The following is a 20,686-nucleotide window of genomic DNA, read 5'->3' as shown; positions in this document are numbered from 1 at the left end:
GGTGGGTAGAGCTGGGGTTCCAGTCTGAACCCAGGGCTCCAAGCTCTTCAGCACTATGGGCTACAGCTTTTCTAAGAGGCTTGGCTTAGCTACAACTAACCAAGTTCCCTCCTAAAATCACAGGTAATCCCAGCATTTCACTTATTCACTTTTAGGTTTCTTTCCACAGCCTGGAGCAGGCCCTCATGATGTGTTTGCTGGACGACAGCTCAACAAAGGTCCAGGGCTACGCATACCTTCTACTAAGAATCTGGTAGTAAATCCCTACTTTTTTTCCTAATCAGCTTCTGAAGTCAGACAGATGTGAGCTCAAATCCTACACCTTCCCATTTCAGTTATTTGATTTTGGCAACTTTACTTAACCTCTCCAAGTGTCGGTTTCTCCATTTGTAATAAAAAGTATAAGTGGGAAAATTAATTAAAAAAAAAAATTGCCGTCATGGTGACCCTAATAGCACCAAATTCACAAACGTGTTCAGGAGGCACCCAGTAAATAGGATCAGCATTGGTTCCATCTATGGAGCAAACTTTAAAGGAGCCTCTGGGCTAAGGAAGCCTCCTTCAGCTCTCCCTTGCACTGTGTGTCAGAGCGGGATTCTCTGCACCAGGGTCTCTGTTAGGACCTCCTGCCTAGAGCAGCTTTGAAGAGCCCCGAAGCTGCTCGCAAATATGGCCAAACTCACCGTTTACACTTCAAGGCTGCATTAGAATTGGTAGGACTCACCAACCGAGGCTCAGTCATGCCATCCTGCCCCCCTCACTCCCCACCACACACACACTTCGAAGGCTAGAGAAGGAGGACAGGCCATTCCCCAACCTCCCATGGGTTTTATCTATAAATTCCATCCAGGGCTTTATGTCATCCTTTCATTCCTCTTTTAAACTCTTTCTTTCAAAAGCTCCACCTTCCTAAGTAACATCAATTTAAAAAAATGAAAAACAACAAAAAAAATTCAGTCATTGGCCAGAGTTGTCTATTCTCTGTTCAATTCTCCTGTCTTCCTCCTCTTCTTTTGCTTATTAATGGTTTCTGTGTGACACTGCTCTCCATACTCCGTATTTGTGAGCATTACAAAAAGATGTTAAAGGAACAGTAATTATCCCAAGGTTTAATATAGCCAGAGACAAGGAGTGACAAAGGTGAAGGTCGTCAGAGGACAGGATCCTATCACAGAGGATATTACAATGGAAGCTTACACGGTTTCATTTTTGTTCCGCCTCCTTTGAATAGGCTCTCAGTTCCCTCAATCTTAGATCTTCCCACGCTATTCGTTCGCACAAATTTAACTTCTTTATTTCATGTAAGAAAAATACACTTATACACCTCCTGCTCCCAGTCCTTGTTAACCCCAGGTAGAAAAACTCAAAGGGCATAGAATGTTGTCATTAACGAGAAAGTTTCTTTTCTTTCATTTGCTGCATTTTCTTTCTCTACTCTCATTCTTTGATGTCAAAAGAATGTTCAGTAATAACTGTCCCTTCACTCACCATCTTTGTAACAAATTCAATCATTGATGAGCCCTATCTACCACACCCGGAAAGACTTGGGGAGGTCAGAGTTGTGGGGGGTGGGGAGTAAAGGGAAAGGAGAAGGGCTTTGTTTTCAGTTCTGGATGCTTAATCTAGATGAGTACAGAACATGGGGAGACGAATGGCAGCAGTAGGGTAATGCTATTCAACTATATGCATGCCCTTCCTAATGGAATCAGCTTCGCTCTTCCCCCAAAGCATGCTGGAGATGAATTCGGGATGGACTCCAGCTAAGGTACAGGGCGGGGAGTGGCATGACTGGGCCAGTGGCCAAGGCCAAGGAATGCCTTAGTAACAAGAAGGAAAACATCTGGGCCTGAACGTGAAGTCCCTGGGAACACTGACTGCCCAAAGACATGGGAGAAAACGATGAGCCTTGGTCCTAGCTGGAATGGTATATAAGCTTGGGTCCCTTGCTAGGTGGTTGTGGAAAATACTCTAGCCGGCCACCACTGGGGAGCAGCTGCTTGCCTGTGTCAGTAAGTTTCCCTGAATAAACTCATGAATCTGGAAAGGACTACCTGTCATTTCTTCGGATTATCTGCCAGGATGCACAGTGAGGGTCTTTCCTTGCTGGGGATGTCCCCCGACAGCAGCTAAGGGACATTGACACATTGGACTTACCAAAAGTAAGTGAGTAGTTTGCAGAGTCTGGAAAACATGAACATGACTGGGAAAATAGTGTATGAGACAGAAGTCTTTCTGGATGCACAATCAGTGTGGCGGTTTTAAAATACACCTGCAAATTTTAAAATACTTCTTCCTTCAATGGAGCTTAATCCTCCTCCCCTTGAGTGTGGGCTAGACTTAGTGACGTTTCTAACTAATAAAATGTGGCAGAAGTAATCTGACTTTTAAGGCTAAGTCATAAAAAGGATGGATTATGTCTGGTTCTATATCTCTTGGATTGCTCACTCTTGAGAAAGCTAAATGTTATGAAGACACTCAGGCAGTCTATGGAGGGGCCCGTGTGGAGAGCAACTGAGGCCTGCCACCCACAACCAGTACCAACCTGCCAACCATATGAGTGAGACTCCTTGAAAGCAGATCCTTCAGTTTAGTCATGTCTTTACATGACTGTAGCCCCAGCCAACATTTTATAACACCTTAAAATTCACCCTATTAAAGTATACAAATCGGTGGTTTTTAGTATATTCACAGAATTGTGCAACCATCGTGACTAATTTTCATCTCCCCAGAAAGAAACCCTGTGCTCATTAGCAGTCATGCCCCACTCCACCCCCAACCAGCCCGTAACAATCACTAATCTACTCTCTGTCTATATGGATTTGACTATTTAGGCTGTTTTGGCTATTTTATATGTACATGGAATCATACAATATGTAGTCTTTTGTGACTGACTTCTTTCACTCAGAATAATGCTTTTAAGGTTTGTTCATATTGTAGCATGTATCAGTATTTAATTTCTTTTCATTGCCCAATAAGATTCTATTGTAGGGATATAGGAGCGCTGGTGGTGCAGTGGTTAAGTGATACAGCTGCTAACCAAGAGGTCAGCAGTTCGAAACCACTAGCTGCTCCTTGGAAACCCTATGGGGCAGTTCTGCCCTGTCACCTAGGGTTGTTATGGGTCAGAATCGACTCGATGGCAATAGGTTTGGTTTTTCCTGGTATGGTAGGGATATATCACATTTCTTATCTACTCATCAGCTGATGACATTTGGGCTGTTTCTACTTTTCGGCTAGTATGTGTGTGTATCGTGTTTTAGGTGAAAGTTTACAGAGCAAATTAGTTTCTCATTCAAAAATGTATATACAAATTGCTTTGTGACATTGGTTGCAGTCCCCACAATGTGTCAGCACTCTCCCCTTACCCTTTCCACGCTGGGTTCTCTGAGTCCTTTTGCCCAATTTTCCTGTCCCTTCTTGCCTTCTCAGCTTTGCTTTTGGGCAGGTGTTGCCCATTTGGTCTCGTATACTTGATTGAACTAAGGAGCATGTTCCTCACATGTGTTGTTTGTTTTATAGAACTGTCTAATCTTTGGCTGAAAGGTGAACTTCAGAAGTGGCTTCAGTTCTGAATTAGCAGGGTGTTTTTTGGCTATTTTGAATAATACTATTATGAACACTCATGTACAGGTTTTATGTGGGCATATGTTTTCACTGATCTTGAGGATATACCTTGTGTGGAAACACTGCGTCATATAGTAACTCTGACTAATATTTTGAAAAAATGGCAAACTGTTCTACAAAGTGCACCATTTTACAATTGGAGGGTGCCAATTTCTCCACATTCTTGCCACTACTTGTTACTGTCTTTTTTGTTTTAGCCGTACTAGTCAGTGTGAAAGGGGCCCTGGTGGCACAGTGGTTAAAGTGCTTGACTGCTTACTGAAAGGTCAGCAGTTGGAAACCACCAGTGGTTTGGTGGGAGAAAGATGTGGCAGCCTGCTTCCATAAAGATTACTGCCTTGGAAACCCTATGGGGCAGTTCTACTCTGTCCTGTAGAGCCGTTGTGAGTTGCTATGACTAGAAGGCAACGGGTATGATTCACATTTCCCTGATGACTGATGGTGTTGAGCATTCTTCCATGTGCTTTTTTTTGTATGTGTTCTTTGAGAAATGTCTATTCAACTCGTTTTAACTGGGTTTTCTTTTTACTGTTGAATTGTAAGAACGTCTTATATATTCTGGTATTAGTCCTTTACTGGATACACGATTTGCAATTTTTTTTTTCCCATTCCATCGGTTGGCTATTATTTTCTTGATAGTGTCGTTTTTTAAATTTTGATGAAGTCCAATTTATTTTTGTTTGTTCATTTGTTTTATTTTCTCACTTGTGTTTCTGGTGTCATATCTAAGAAACCACTGCCAATCTCAAGGTCACGGAGATTTAACCCTATGTTTTTTGTTTTCTTTTTCCCTTCAAAGAGTTTTATAGTTTTAGCTCTTGTATTTAGATCTACAACCCATTTTCAGTTACTTTTTGTATACGTTGTGAGGTACGGCTCCAACTTCATTCTTTTGCATGTGAGTATTCAGTGGGAATTTTGGGGCGCTGTCATGGAATCATGGAATCAGTAACACAAAAGGTCTGAGCCAGCACCAACACACTTTCAAGTGTACTTTTGAAGAAGTATCATTCACTACAATGTAATTCTATTTACCTGGAGGTGAAAAAGAGGCTGTGCAAGGGCAAAGAAGCTGGCAAGGGCAAAGAATCCAAAAGGAAACTGAGTTTCTGGTGATTTCTGAAGTCTTTTTGAAATTCATTATGATTTTTCACTAAATCACTCAGATCTTTACTGATTAATACACCTATGAAAACAAGACAACTCTCTATTTAGTTTTAATAGAGAAGCTTCTTGGCATACCTTGGAAAGCAAGAATTTAGTCTAAGACATAATTTAATCAGAAAATCCAAGACGTGTGTTACATAATTCCATTTATGAAAGAAAAATACTTTCTCTCCAGTATATGCTGTTCAACTATGAAATTCATTTTAAACATAAGACTTTTGGAAAGGGCAAAACTAACTTTAAAAAAAAAAAAAAGAACCAATTGCTAGGCAGTTAAAATACTGTGGTTCCAAAGTACAAAAACAAGGCAAGGTTATATAATGAGAGTAGAGAAAGCCAGATGAAGTGCAATCATCCATGACAATCTGTCATATTAGCCATTATGCATTTCAACATTTGCATCTGAAAAATCACAGAAGTCAAAAAATAAACACAGATAAGACTCCCAAAGACCACAGGCTGTCTGATGATACTACTATAAGATTGAGCCCTCTGTCCATTCCAAGGAAAAATAAATTAAACATAAATAAAAAGGTGAGGGCTGTTTCACAGGTGTGTACTCTGAGGAGGCATCAGAACTGGGTCCGGTGCCTTTCCCCTCCCACACTTGCTACACAAAACTCTCCTCCATGTTGCTGCAGAGTAAGAAGGAGTCTACAAGCCGGGGCTGTACCAGCTGCTGAAAGTCAGAGTCCTGGAGGCCTTCGGGGCAGACCCCAGCCAGTCTGCGCAGAGCAGCCTATGGAGAGATCAGAAGAGAGGCACAGGTCAGGCTGGGCTCTGTTCAGGTATAAGTGTTTCCTTCAGCTGCTCTGAGAGATGCATTACAGAAAATAACACATTTACCAACTAATTTGAGTTGATCATCATCTTGGTCACCTGGCACCTTAGTGATCTGGTACTTTTGGCCACCTGGTCACTGTAATGACCTCATCACTTGGTGACCTGGTTACATGTGAATCCTGGTCACCATGGTAGATGTCTTCTAAAAGCTCTTAATGATCTCTTAATGGTCTTGTGATCTTAGTTTTTCAGTCATCTTAGGGACTCGGTCCTTTTAAAGATCTGTCATTTAAAGGATCAGGTCAACTTGTTGTTAGGTGCCATCAAGTCAGTTCCGACTCATAGTTACCTTATGTATAACAAAATGAAACATTTCCAAGTCCTGTGCCATCCTCACAATTGTTGCTACCTTTGGGCCCATTGTTGCAGCCACCGTGTCAATCCATCTTAGTGACATATTTAACTTCAAGACTTGTTTATCCCAGAAATTGGGACTTGCAGAAGCATCACTGAAATTACTTGTTTGGTTCCAGGGCCCTAGAGTAACCTTATAATAGCAGAGACTATTAATTTATCCATTAATTTGGCAAAGTCCTGAGCAAATCATTGTGGGATGGAAAGGAGGGAGGAGAGAGGCTGAACACTGATTCCTCTTGACCCTGGCTGGGAAGAATAAGCCAATAGCCCCTGAGTTGTTACAGTAAATATGAAATCAGGGATCACTCTGCAGAAGAAGCTATGAGGTCATAGATCTATTTTGCATCATCAGGAGTAAAAAAAAAAAAAAGCAAGAGGAGGAAAGGACAAACTGAGACACAGAAATAGAGACAAGAGAGACTGACTCATCAAGAGAGAATACAAGAGAGGAAAAGAACACAACAGAGGGACATAAAAAATAGACAACAGAGAGACAGAGCAAGAAAGACCAAGAGAAAGAAATATTAAAACAGACACAGATATTAACTTAATGAAGGAAAAGAGGCAAAACATGACAGAGTTGGAGAGAGAAAGAAATATTGAGAGAGAAAAGAATGAGGCATGGGAGACAGGGGTTATAAAAGAGAGGGTGGAGGGATGAGGAGGCAGAGGAGGAGGGAAAGGAGGAGAGAAGGGAAAAGAGGGGTGAGGGGAGAGTAAATGGGGAGAAAGAGAAAGGAGAGAGAAACCCCTAAGATAGGAGGCAATCTTTAGAAAGAGAGAAAAGGAAAAGAAAAAAAAAACACCCATACACAGAAAGAACCAGAAATAGACCTGCAAGAGCTGAAAGGCAAATAACCACCCTCACCTCCCCAGGGGCCTCAAAAAGTCTGCAGAACAAGGACCCCAAACCTGCTTAGAGCACCCCTTCCCTCAATGTCCAGCAGCCTCAAAGGACCCTACACCTTTCTGAAGCCTATCTCTTAGCCTCTGCTTTCCTGGAGGGTTAACAGCCAGTCATCACGGGATCTCATTTCCAGACAGCCCAAAATACAGAAGTATTAAACAAGCTCAGCAGCCCTCTGACAGCCGCTTCATTAAGAAAAAAATCAATTCTGTTTTCAAGAGGTGATCTGAGCTGTCACTTTCCCAGACATGGGAGAGAATAACTGAAAATTTCCTCCCTCAAAGGAGTCTTTGAAATTAGAAAGAATACCATGCAGAAGGGCAAGAAAGGAAACCTCCAACTCCGTCTGTCAGACTGGGCTCCAAGTGGCCTCTATCTCAAAAGTTGGTGCCCCTACTGTGAGCCAAACCACAGATACCCACAAACTCTGGAGGGTAGGGAGGTGACAAGTCTATCAGTCCCTAAGTCACCAAACTCAAGGCCCTGTGGAGACACAAGCATCTGGAAAAAGATCCCTGGCCTAAGAAGGTCCCAGGCTACCTTTAACCCTTAGCCATCAAGTCTACTCTGACTTACAGCAACCCTGTAGGACAGAGCAGAACTGCCCCATGGGGTTCTAAGGCTGTGATCTTTATGGAAGCAGACTGCCACATTGTTCTCTCACGGAGCAGGTGCTGGGTTCCAACCACCAGCCTCTCCGCAGCTGGGTGCTTAACCATTGCGCCATCAGGACTTCTTTGGTCTCAGGCTGGGGCGGCGGGGTGGGAATATAAACCTTCCACCAGGAGCCAAGGTAGTGAGGTAGGAGCCATAGGACAGAGGGAGAGAAAGCATAGCTAGAACATGATGGTCTGGTCGAAAAGTCAAGGTCCTTTCAGAGTCAAACAGACCTGTGTTTGAATTCTAAGAGCCTCCTCTTACACCACCTGGAACATGGAATGGTACAGCCTGCCCACACTGGATAGAGTGAAATCCAAGAGGTCGGGCCCAGGTACATTCTGTGTACTCCCTGTCCTTGCACCAGGGAGGGCTCCTGCAGAACTGAGCCTCGAACGATGGACAGGCTGTTAATAAGCGAAGGTGTAGAAAGCCCATCTGCTTCAGCCAACGGCCAAGGCATGGTGTTGGGGTGGTTCAGGCTACTCTGGTTCAGCCAAGTTGGACAGGGCCTGCAGAGAATGGGAGGCCTTCAGGCCCCAGGGGCAGCTCCAAGCCAGGCTGTGAAGGACTGAGCATGTGGACATTAGCCTGTAGCTAATGGGGAACTATGGGAGGGTTTGGTCAGGCAAGTTTCACGATTATAAACTGTCCTTAAGAAAATTAACCCAGGAGTCACAGGGAAGATGGCCTGGGGCTCTCTTCAGCATCTACCAACGAGTCCACCAGAACGAGCTTAATCCCTTTCCCACTTGAAAGTCCTCCAAGTGAATGAAGATAATAGACAAGCCCTTCTGAGCGCTTCTTCTCCAAACCCATGGTAAAAATGACCACAGTAATAGTAACAAGCCCTCACATCTGAATGGAGCTTTATAGTTTACCAAGTGCTTCCAATGCTACTAATATTTCCTTGGGGTCTATCCAGAGTCTGGCAGTTACTGGCTGCAGTGGTAAGGATAATGGTAGCTGAGGCCAGTTATTAAGTGCTTGCCAGTTTTTAATCTTTCCCCATTTTACTCACTAGAATAAGTAGAAGTAGAGGGTTCGTAAACTTGAATGAGAAAAAAAAAAAATCTTTATTTTCACTAACCTCTAACTGAAATTTAGCATTTCCTCCAGTTACGGATGTAGCAGCAAACCATGAAGGCTTAGCCATCTCTGTGATTTGTTCCCCAATAGTGTGATTTCCAGATTTACAATTGTGATTTACAGACACTTTTGTATTCCATTACAGTTGGTGCAGAGACCTTCAGATTTCATTTATGCTCATCACTACTCCAGGTGACAGTAGTGATTTTGTTGTTGTTCGTTGCCATGGCGTTGACTCTGACTCATGGTGACCTTGCGAATACCAGAATGAAATGTTGCCTGGACCTGCGCCACCTTCGTGATCGTTGATATCTTGCTGTGGCTATTGTGTCAATCCGTCTCACTGAGAGTTTCCCTGTTTTGCTGACCCCCTACTTTACTAATCATGAAATCTTTTTCTAGGGATTAGTCTTTCCTGATAACATATCCAAAGTAAGCAAGACAAAGTTTTACCATCCTTGCTTCTAAGGAGCATTCCGGTTTTAGACCTGCTACTAGATCTTGCAGTTAGCAGCTGAGCGCTTAACCACTGCACCACCACAGCTCCTTTGGTCCTAGGCTAGAGGGGGTTGGAATCCAAATCCTCCCCCAGGAGCCGGGGTAGTGGAATAGGAGCCATAAGACAGAGGGAGAGAAAGTCTAGCTAGAACATGGTGGTCTGTCTCACAAGGGAGGAGGGAGCATAGTGCTCAGAAGAACCCAGCTGGGGGGCTCTGTCCAATGGGGAAGGGAGGCTTTTCTGGCAATGTCGACTTTGGAACAAGCAGGAGACATCTGTATCCTAGCCCCATGTGCTGGCCACTCTGGTTTTGATCTTCTGTTAAGACTCCCTAGAACCTCAAAGGTTCATGGTTATAAAACATGGAAGAATCCCAGTCTTATCTTTAACATGTAACTTTCACCACAACCTTATGAATCAAATAAAGCAAATATTACTATTACCATCATTTTTTAAAGACAAAAAAGCTGAAGGCCAGAAAAGCTTCATGGCTTATCCAAGCAAACCATGGCAAAGCCAGTTCTCCTGTCCCCTCATGTGCAATCCCAGTACCCAAGAAGAAGGCTGGGAAGACTGAGAACTCACCAGGCAGGCCACAAGCACGGCATCACTGCTGTTCCTCTCTGATGGGGACCGGCAGAGCTCGATGAGGCGGGACATACCTGCATGAGAAACAGGCAGGGCCTTATACCTGGGACTGGGAGCACCTGGCCAGGCCTGACCCAGAGGGGCTCACCGTCTCTCATGTACCAGGCTCTGCATGGGGCCCTGTGGAGGCAGGTGGGTCACAGGGCCCCTGGTAAATTAGCCAGGGAAGGGGGCTAAACCCACCTAGAGGAGTTTGTAATGGAGGCTTTCTGCTCCCTGAGCTATGAACAGGCTCTGGTCAAAACCAGGATGGGTTGTAGCATCAAAAGCAAACCCACAATAACCAGAACACTTGTCAAACTGAACTTAGTAAAACCTGCGGCAGAAGGTATCATGCATGGGTCTCTCTTCTGAATAACTTCCTGTTAGGTACTTCCGGTTTTACCAGAGCTGCTTTTGTGACTAGTGTTTGCATCTTTACCAGTGGAATTTTCCAGCTATACTATACTATATAATATGCTACGCTCTCCTTTTTCTTTTTTCCAATCACCTATTTCAGTCAGAAAATATACTGTGACTAAAATCACAGAAAACTAAAGACTATAGTAAGTTGATGTTTCTTAAGGCTTTACAGAAGAAAGTTAAATAAATGACTTCCCTTTTCAATACAAAATGATTTTTTTCAATCTCCTAAAAAATTATTATGAGATAGTAGTAAAAGATGTGCAGACAGGGCAAGTCCTATTGCCCAAGTGCCCAGCAAAGAATATGTGCAAATTCTGATCTGTTTTAGCTCAGGCTTTAGGATCAATATCTGTGGTAAGCATATTGAGGTCTAAGGGGTATGTTCCTAAGAAGTGCCAGGTCTTTGGTCATTGATGAGAATTATCTTATGACTCATCTAGGCAACAGTCCTGGGAGAGAAAGTTGGATATTCTAGAAAAGGAAGTTGGGAATGATACATTGGGCTTGAGACAATGAAAATGTAGTGGGAATTATTTCACCTAATGTTATCTATGGAGCCCTGGTGGCACAGCGGTTATGAGCTCAGCTGTTAACCAAAAGGTTAGCAGTTCCAATCCACCAGCTGCTCCTTGGAAACCCTATGGGGCAGTTCCACCCTGTCCTGTAGAGTCGCTATGAGTCGGAATCAACTCGACAGCAACAAGCTATGTGCTAGTGTTATAAATACTCTCCTAGTTTGACCACAAGTTTGATTCTTTAAGGTTTATTTAAGTGATTTATGTTTTCTCTGTCATTTTGGGGGCTTATTATTTGACTTTTTTTTCTATTTGTGTGGGTCATGAAGTTGTACTGCCAATAAATTACCACTATGCTGATTAAAAAAAAAAAAAGATATGCAGCCATTTTCTGTATGTTTACCCTCTATAAAGGCTTTATGGAGCAGGAGCCCTCTGCTGCGCTGAAGCCCTCTGTTGCTTCTTGCTGTCCCTCAATGTACATGGATGATAGGGGAGGGTGCCACACTTTTTCTCATGCCTCCACCTGGAGCGCCCTTTCCCCACCTGCACACCTGAAGAACTACTACTTACTCTTCAAACCACAGCCGAAGACTCACCTCCTTGTTAAAACATTCTTTGACACCCCCTCCCCACGTAAAAGGTGGGCTACTTCCTCTGTGCTCCAAATGGACCATGCAATGCTTTGCATAGCTCCTATGTCACCCCCATTAGTCTGTGATCCATTGTGTTCGTGAACAATGTTCTATTTGGTGGTCTATGCCTAGCACTCAGACAGAATAGAGCCTAGTATAGAATGGGCACTCTGAACATATTTGTTATATGTCTAAATGGCTGACTGAATGAATGAGTGATTTAATGAATAAGCAAATTAATGAACAAGTTAATAGTGAATAAATGAAGCAATTAATAGGCTAATTAATGAGTGACTACAGGGATGAATAATGAACCAAGGAATGGATAAGTATAGGAATGAGTAGGTAAATAACTGTATGAGTCAATGGATGTCTCAGTGAGAGACTAGGATCCTAATTAACAGGAAATCTGCAGGTGAGTCACTGTGTTGATCAACGTTAACATCTCAAGGCCCTTCCTCTCTCTTGTTTCATCCCCAGGCTACAAGCTGGACTTGAGGCTACCCCCTTGTCTTCCGTCCCAGCCAGGCCTCAGTTCCGTTTCCCAGTACTCAGACAGTGGGGCTCACCCCAACCAGCCCTTGCTGTGTCTCTTCCCATCTCAAGCTCCCCACTCCACCCCAGCCACAGCCAGCACTACTTACAGCTAAGCCGCACAGCCTCTCGTGCCACATCTGGGTCTCGGCTGAGACGAGCCAGGGTCACTGCAGCTTTCTGCTGGACTCGCTCACATGCCGCCACTTCGGCAGGGTTTCCAGACCTTGGCTTCTCAGACAGCATGCCCATGATAAGCTGGACCCCTGGGCAGGAAGCAATGAACAGTTGACACCTATCACCAGAGCTGAGCCTTCCCCACTGGGCCAACTGGATGGATGGCAGCAGAGTTCAAGCAAAGGCTGTCAGCTTGACTTAGGGGGTCTCAACCACAGAGAAGAAGCTGGACCAGGCCACCTCTTCTACTCCTTGTTCCTGGGGATGTCTCTGAGTCCATGTACCAGGTCACGACACTGGGAAAGGACATCTGGAGGACACACTTGGAGCAGTATAAAATGTACAGTCAATGCATGATCCCACTTAAACCTTCCAGTAGTCCCCTGAAGTCGGTACAGAGGCCCACAGGTAGTAGTTGGGATAGCTGGAGTCAGAACTCAGATAATCCAGTTACTCTTCCTCCCCACTTCACCTCTGATGTCAGCTGCATCTGAGACATGTCCAGAGGTGATAAGCTCTCCCAACGGGAAGTGGCCCAAACCTAGACTGGATAACAGCTAGATAAAATGTTTTAGAGGGAATTCAAACACTGGGATAGGATGGAATAGATAGATTATGAGATTTAAGCCTAAATTTAGTCTGTTTAGAAGCCTCACCTACCCTCTTCTGAAACTAGATCTGTCTTCTGATTGCCCTAGAAACCCACACTCAAGTCCGCTCCCACCTCTGTGCTTTTGCCCATCTAATTCTTTACACAGGGTATGTTCTTTTCCTTCCAATTTCCCATCTAATACTTCCCAGTCTTCAGGTTACAGTACAACTCCCCCTTCTACATGAGGTAGTACCTCAACTTCCCCAGCCCCCATCCCTTTTGTGTATCCAGTGGCACTTGCCACTTCAGGATGAACTCAAACCCAGACACGGCTCACAAGTATTTTGCTTTGCTTTGGTGTTCCACAGAGTATTTTTAATTTTTTCTTTTATTTTACTAGCATCCAAATTGGAATATTCCCATAAAAAAATCTAGATTTTTTTTTCTAAAGTATTAAAATGGAAGCCATGTCCCTGCTCTTACTAAGGCCAAGACCTCCTCTGTGCACTGTTCCCCCCTCTTTGACCTCAAGAACTTCACTTCTGAAATGCTGCTCTTTCTTTCCTGAATTATCAATTGCTGTTTTTCTTCAAGATTATTTCATTGGCGTTCAAACATGCTTAAACGTCTGTCACACATCTTAAGAAAAATTTCCCTTGATCTACCTTCCCCTTCACCGGCTTCTCTGCTTCTTCTCCTATAAAAAAATTCAGATTTTTGACTTCTAAAAAACTGTCTCCTGGTCTGGCAACACGGGGCCCACATTTCTACATGACAACCATTTGTTGAAGCTTATTATAAACTTATCCTTTTAAGTGAGTTTGATCCAGTCCCTACTGAGCCCAACTCATCCATTTATATTACCTACCTGGATTCTCCAGATGTGTAAGTCTGTAACCTGTGACCTAAATCATCTGGCCGGAAGGATCCACAGAGTTCATCTAGCCCAACCCCTCTCTCTCCCCCATTTCAACCAAGGAACATCTGAGGTTCTGAGAGAGGAAATGATTTCCATGCTCATGAAGGATTGAGTTTCAGTCCAGTGTCTCAGCCCACGTGTCTCTCTGAATGTCTTGCTTCAGTACCTGAACCAGATATATCTGCTGTTTTCTAGCTTTCCTGGATCCCTGTAAACAGTGGCTGTGAGTTACATAGCATGAACTGTAAGACTTTTCATTCTTGGGGAGGGGAGCATTCCTCTGTCTGGTGGGCTCCTTGAGTACCTCATTTCTCCTTCTTACTGGCTTGAGGGACTCTGCCTGCCAAGCCTTTCTTAGCCACCTATTAACTCTGCAACCATACACTCTAATCTTGGGCAAGATGCTTCTCCCCAAACCCTCTCCCCGAGCGCAGAATAGAACATGGTCTCCCAGCTCCCCATGACCACAGTGTCTCTAAGGTCAATTCATGCCTGTAATGTCCTAGGGTACGCACTGTTACAGCCTATAGGAGTGTGAACAGGGAGTACCAAAGTCATAACTTGGGCAAGTGCCACAAGCTTAAGAAATTTTACTAATTCCTCCTGGTCAAGATTCCCATTAAGAAATCATTTTCCAAACCCCAGATTTGCTCCTGGAGCCTGACATAGAATTCTTCTCCTATATTAGCAGGCAAGCTCCACAGGGCAAGAATACTGTCTGTTTTCTGCATGGATATATTCCAAGTGCCCAGAACAGTGCTTAACACACAGTAAGCACTCAAATATTTGTTGAAAGAATATCAAATGAATGAATGGGACTATATTCGTAGAAAAAGTCTTACAAACGTATAAAAATTAAGTTTCTTTTAAATACACAATATAAGCCTTTCCAGAAAAAGGTATCAAAATCAGGGCTGTCTAGGGAGGCTCAGAAAGTATTTCCTAAGTTCGGGCCAATCTCAACGCCAGGGAAGATAACTAAGAGTCACAGGAGCTACAGCTTCAGAGGCCAGCTCCTTCTCCAAAATACTCTCCAGCATAGCCCAGGCCCCTGAAGAGAAGCAATACTGGCTGAGAAGGCCATGCATTGTCAAGTATCAGCTTGGGCTTCCCCGGCCTGCTTCCCAGTGTGCCCATGTCCAGTGGTCATAGGCTCTGACCTCTCACCCCTAACACTCACACTGCCAGAAGCAGGACAGAGACCAAAGCACCAGAGGGCAAAGCATGTCAATGTCTCAAGCATCCTGGTAAGCTGACTGCCTTTCAAATGCACAGCAGGGCTTACCCTTTCCAGACATAGGAGTCTTGCAGTCTTCCATGGCTCCAGGCTGCAACTGTTGACCTCTTACATCCTGCCCCACTTTTGTAAATAGTCCCCTTCCATTTAAACCCTGTGAGACTGCCACTGTCTTGAAATAACTGATATACTTAGTATTGTGCTTAGTCTGTGCCAGACACTCTTCTAACATGCTTTTTGTGTATGAACACATTTATTCCTCCCGATCATTTCTGTGAGGTAGGTTTTACTGTTATCCCCATTTTGCAGATGGGAATACAAAGAGATCATGCAGCTAGCAAATATCTAGAGTCAGGATTCAAATCCAGACAGTCTGGTTCCAGTTTTCATACTCTTAACCACTATACTATCCTACCTCTATGGTACTATTTCATTGCCGAAGTCACTTTTATCATTTTATCACCTTTGTGAACTGAGCTCTTCTTCTAGATCATGAGAACCTCTAGGACAGAGACAGGGACTCATTTACTTCTGAGTTCTCATTGTCTAGCACAATGCCAGGCACATAGTAGGTCTCAATAACTGTTGACTGAGTGATTTGTAAACCATAAACCCCTTTATAAATGCCAGATATTCCAATTCTCAATTCCCAGGCCTATGGGAACAGTGGTTAAAGTGCTCAGCTGCTAACTGAAAGGTTGGCAGTTCCAACCTGCCAGCAGCTCCGCAAGAGAAAGATGTGGCAGTCTGCTTCTGTAAAGATTTACAGCCTTGAAAACCCTATGGGCAGTTCTACACGGTCGCTATCAATCGGAATCAACTCGACCACAGTGGGTTTGGGTGGGTGGGATGGAAACTTGAGCTGACTACTGACTGCTTGAACTTCAGGCTCTAAGGGCTAAATGAATAGGCTACAAATTGATACCATGCAGCCTCTCAGCCTCAGTTGGCTCACCAAGCTTTTCATTATTAGCCCATTCATACAAGATTACAAATGATGTCTTTCAATTAGTAAGAGTGAGGGGGGGAGGGTCTGCTTACTAGGACAGCAGAGCAGCCTGGGAGAAAGGCGTCTAACAAGGACAGAGGCAGCCTCATTAGCGTCTCTGGTTTCCAACCAATTGCTAATTGCTACCTCATTTCCCAATCTCAGGAAGCCCTTACCACTCTCTGTTCCCACCTGCAAGACAACTGCCTGCTTCTCCTGCAGGGACTGCTTAGGTCAGCTTCCAGTTCAATGAAACCTCAACCCACCTCACCTGGACTTTGTTGACACCCTCAGCACCAGGTAGGGGAAGAGATACTCTCAGATGACGGGCCAAGGGGTTGGGCTTGCTCTGCTCTGTGATTTAAAGTTGGAATGCATCCTTGTGTAGGAATAGATTTTTACTTTTGGAGCATAATGAAATATCTGCCTTATTCTTACCACCCTAGTTAAAATGGCAACCCCACCCCACCCTGGTGCTACCTTACTCCCTTCCCTGCTTTATTTTTCTCCATGGCACTATCATCATTTGACATTCTCTATTTTTCCCACTAGAATATAAGCCCCATGAAGGCAAGTCATTTTGTCGTTTTGTTTGGTACTATATCCCCAGTACCTAGAATATTGCCTGGCACATAATAGGCTTTCAATAAGTATCTATGGAATAAATGGATGGATGAAGGACTTTAGAATCCTGCTTAAAACATCAACAAGCCATGTCCTTGCTATCCACAAGTATTTGTCTAAATCATCCAGGGGAGATACTGTTTATTTTTTTCTGGGATAGACTCCACACCTATCCCTGGATATGACTTCAATATGTTCTTTCTTTGGTGATCAAAAAGTTCTGCTTTAGATACAACTGGAGCATTCAATTTTACAATTGTAAAAACCCACCTAATCTAATCCCCCTGCAAATACAGGGGACCTTTTGTGAGCATTTTCACTGACAGGGAGCTTATCACCTTACAAAGAGCCAGCACAGAAGGGTTCACCGTGTGAATACCACGCAGCAGATTTTCCTGACACCAAAGCAGCGATTTACATTTACTCTGTTGGAGTGTTTTTGTTAATCGGATTATCAGCTATCCTTCTCCCTTCAGGTCACCCACAACTCAGATCCATAACCCACTGCTCTTCAGTCGATTCCAACTCATAGCAACCCTGTTGGACAAAGTAGAACTGCTCCGTAAGGCTTTCCTAGGATGTCACATCTTTTATGGGTGCAGACCACCACATCTTTCTCCCACAGAGCTGCTGGTGGGTTCAAACAGCTGACCTTTCAGTTTGCAGTTGAGTGCTTAACCACTGCGCCACCAGGGCTCCTTCATCTAGGATCAGTGCCTGCTAAATGAGTTGCTGCTGCTCTTTCATACCTTTTCATACCTCTAGACCTGGAGCACACTCTGTTCCCACGGACTGAAATGTTGTTCCACCCTCTCTGCCTGGAAAACTCCAAATAATTCTCCCAGACCTACCTTAAAGGTCGCCTCCTCCACAATGCCTTCTCCAACTGTTACTAGCTCCCACAATACTCCACACCTATCTCATACCTACCTCTGTGATAGCATTTACACTGCCTTGCACTTGTTTGGTGGCAGAGAAGCTGTTTTGTATTTATTCATTTACATGTTTGTCTTCCCCACCCACTGGTGTTCTTTGAAGGCAGGTGTCAAGTTGTGTGCATTGCCACATTCTGAGAACTTAGCACAGGGCCCAGCAGCTACTAGGCATTCACTATTTGATAAATAAAGAGCATACATTCATGTGTTTAGGAACACATACCCTGCACAAACACACAAGGGCATAACGGGAACACATACATACACACTCGTATCCCCACGAGGCATATATACACAGAGACACATGCATGCCCTCTTTTAGGTACACAGACCTAGACATACATATACACACAATACTTACATATCGACCCAGTTGCACATATATACACACACACACATCCTCATGAACACATGGAAACACACATGTATATATCTACATAGCTACATACAGGCATACACACAAGGTCATATATACCTACATAACACATGCATATTGCTGAAAAGACATACCATTCTCCTGAATGATGTCAGAGGCACACTGCTCCAGGACAGACATGTTTGCCAAGATGGTCACAATCTGAAAAAGAGAATCGAGAAGCTAAGAAAACAGACTAAAGGTGAGCTGGGGGCTACAAAGCTTTCCTTTAACCTGACTCCTTACTGTCCACCTTGCTCAACCTTCTACATTTCTTCCATCCTCATGGGCTCCTGCCACTCAGATGTATATTCCCAGTCACTGATCGCTATTCATCAGAATGTGGCCCTGGCATGGGCCCCAAAGGCCCCAGGACCCCACTGTAGAGAAAAGTGTCACCCTGGGTGGAGATGGGGCCCTGGCAATCTGTTTGCAATACCCTTCTGGACCCCAGCCCTAAAATGCAGTACTGGAAGTTTTCTGGCCCCCTTTAATGCCTCTGTGCTGGCTAGGTCTCCAGATGGCTAGCCCCTGCTCTGGATTGGACTCCCCTGTCCCAGCTTCTTGCCCTGATCCTGAGCCCCACCTACTCTCAGGTTGAAATGAATGGAGGTCAAAGTCAAGTTAGAGAGCATGAGTAGGAAGAGGCAGCACTACACTTCAAGCACCACGTATGATACAGAATCTGATGAAAAATTTTATGCTCAACTGCACTTTCCATCTGTGGTTTACAAATCTAGCTTGTTAATTGTCACTGAAGGTGTCTATCTATAGTAAAGGGATGCTGATACCAGATGAATAGTAAGCCTTCACTACAACCTCGTGGCTGGACAACCAGCAGCCCACCCCACCCTTGACCCCTGGCAGAGCCAAGGGAACATAGAGAACTCATAGCACAAAATTGTTTTGAGGAATGGGCTGGCAAGGGACCCATTCCAGGGACCGCAGCCTGTAAAGGGTGCCAAAACACCACTGGAATGTATTGGAAATATGACACCTGTTAACTCAGATACCACCCACCACACTGCTCCTGACACAAACCTCAAAATGAGAACTCAGCTACAGAAGTGGCAATTAAAAATAGGCAGATAGATAGATAAAAACCACTTCTCACTGGTGTAGGCTTATCTCTTTTGAAAAGTCTGTGGTGTGATCTAACCAGAGGCTATGCTCCACCTCTGAGACAGCCAGAGGACTGTCTCCTGAGAACAATTCAGCCAGCAAAATGCTGAGATGATAATGCATAGCAACATGATGTTTACTAAGAAAGAGTATTATCACAATTTTAATGGGTTTGTTGTTGGTGTTAACCGCTGTTACGTCTGCTTCCTGCTCATGGTGACCCCACGCTCAGTGGAACGAAATGTTGCCAGTCCTGCACCATTCCCATGGAGGGCTGGGGATTGGATGCTTGTGATCCACAGGGTTTTTATTGGCTGATTTTCAGAAGTAGGCCACCAGTCTTTTCTTCCTCATCCATCTTAGTCTGAAAACCTGTTCAGTATCATAGCAACACAGACAGGTGGTAGCTGTGTGGAAGGCTGACTGGCCACAAATCAAGCCCACCTCTCCTTCATGGAAGGCAAGAATTCTACCACAGAACCATCACTGCCCCCCTTAATAAGTTTAATACTGATTTACTGGTAATTGGTTTAGTATTACTTGTCTATTATTCTAGATAATAAATGCATGTAATAAATCTCTTCTTTTACAAGGAAAGGAAAAGGTTTACCACAGTAATAGACTATCAGTCTCCCCACTTCCCAACTAAACACATGTTGAAAAGGAATAACACATTCTTAGGTTGCTAGCAGTATCCATGTATGTCAGCCCTCCCAGCTCAGACCTGATCAGAGGCCTGGGTGGATACACCTGGTTGGAATGGGGTGCCAGGTGAGGTGAGAGGGGAAAACCCCAAAAGTATTATCTCAAAGGCAACTCTGCAGCACCAGATGTTTTATGAGGAATGTGGGAGACTTACGTTTGCATTTAAGAAAGATTGTAGGACTACAGGAGGTTTGGTTGGAAGCCTTATGGTGTACCTTTTATGGTCATGGATGTTTAGGGGCTGCGTAAAAGGAGTTAGGGGAAAACAATGGTGTGATGGATGAAATTGTGTCCCCCACCCCCAAGTATGTCCAAGTCCTAAGCCCTGTACCTGTAAATGTGACCTTGTTTGGAAATAGAGTTTTTCTTTTGTTATCAGTTAAGCCAAACAAGGTCATATAGGGCTAGGGTGGGTCCTAATCCTAATCTCTTCTGAGTGTTAGAACAGACATGGAAACAGAGTCACACACAGGGGGAAGACATGAGCCTGTGTACTTTCAAGCCAAAGAACACCTGGGCTAGCAGAAACTGAAAGAGACAAGGAAGGACTTCCCCCTAGAGCCTTCAGAGAAACACGGCAGACAACACCCTGGATTCAGGCTTCTAACCTCCAGAACTGTGAGACAATACATTTCTATTCTTTAAAGCAACCCACATTGTGGCATCTTGTTATGGCAGGCCTAGGAAGCTAATACAGATGGGTTGAAGATGCGGTAGAAAAATGGAAGGTTTCCCAAGGGCATAGCGTGCACAGTACCTAAAAGAGAAGAGATACAAGGTCAAGTTTGAGTCAGACGACAGTTTAGCTTTTGCTAGGCTGTTAATGTAGCAGGGAAACACAAGGAGGCCGCTGCCCTCCAACTGTCACCAGCCTGTCCTCTCTGAACAAAGACACTTGTTTGACAGGAAGATTCACTAGGAAAGAAGGGAGGAAGGAAGGAAGGAGAGAAAAGGAAACCTTTGTCTGTGGCATCAGGCTCACTACACAGCAGTTATTAGCTGTGCCATAGGCACCAGGTAGGTCTTTGTGTCAGGCTAATTTAGATCCTGTTGATGAAAATTACTTCCTCTTTCCAGAGCCTGTACCCCATG

At 44.2% G+C, this 20,686-nt stretch overlaps 1 protein-coding gene across 1 annotated transcript in view; it reads right to left on the bottom strand.

Annotated features, from left to right (window-relative positions):
* Window positions 1–5,104: 5,104 nt before the first annotated feature.
* The window catches only part of INSC (INSC spindle orientation adaptor protein), a 170,335-nt gene continuing 154,753 nt past the window's right edge, over window positions 5,105–20,686 (bottom strand). Inside the window, exons 10-13 of the mRNA XM_049890510.1 lie at window positions 17,863–17,929; window positions 11,991–12,146; window positions 9,729–9,805; window positions 5,105–5,530 (exon numbers count right to left, since the gene is read on the bottom strand). Coding sequence (XP_049746467.1) covers window positions 5,402–5,530; window positions 9,729–9,805; window positions 11,991–12,146; window positions 17,863–17,929 — 429 coding nt within the window. The 3' untranslated portion in view covers window positions 5,105–5,401. The remainder of the gene's footprint in view (window positions 5,531–9,728; window positions 9,806–11,990; window positions 12,147–17,862; window positions 17,930–20,686) is intronic.

This window comes from Elephas maximus, chromosome 7 (assembly GCF_024166365.1).
Source record: "Elephas maximus indicus isolate mEleMax1 chromosome 7, mEleMax1 primary haplotype, whole genome shotgun sequence".
NCBI lineage: Eukaryota > Metazoa > Chordata > Mammalia > Proboscidea > Elephantidae > Elephas > Elephas maximus.
This window is presented reverse-complemented; position numbering and strand designations above follow the sequence as displayed.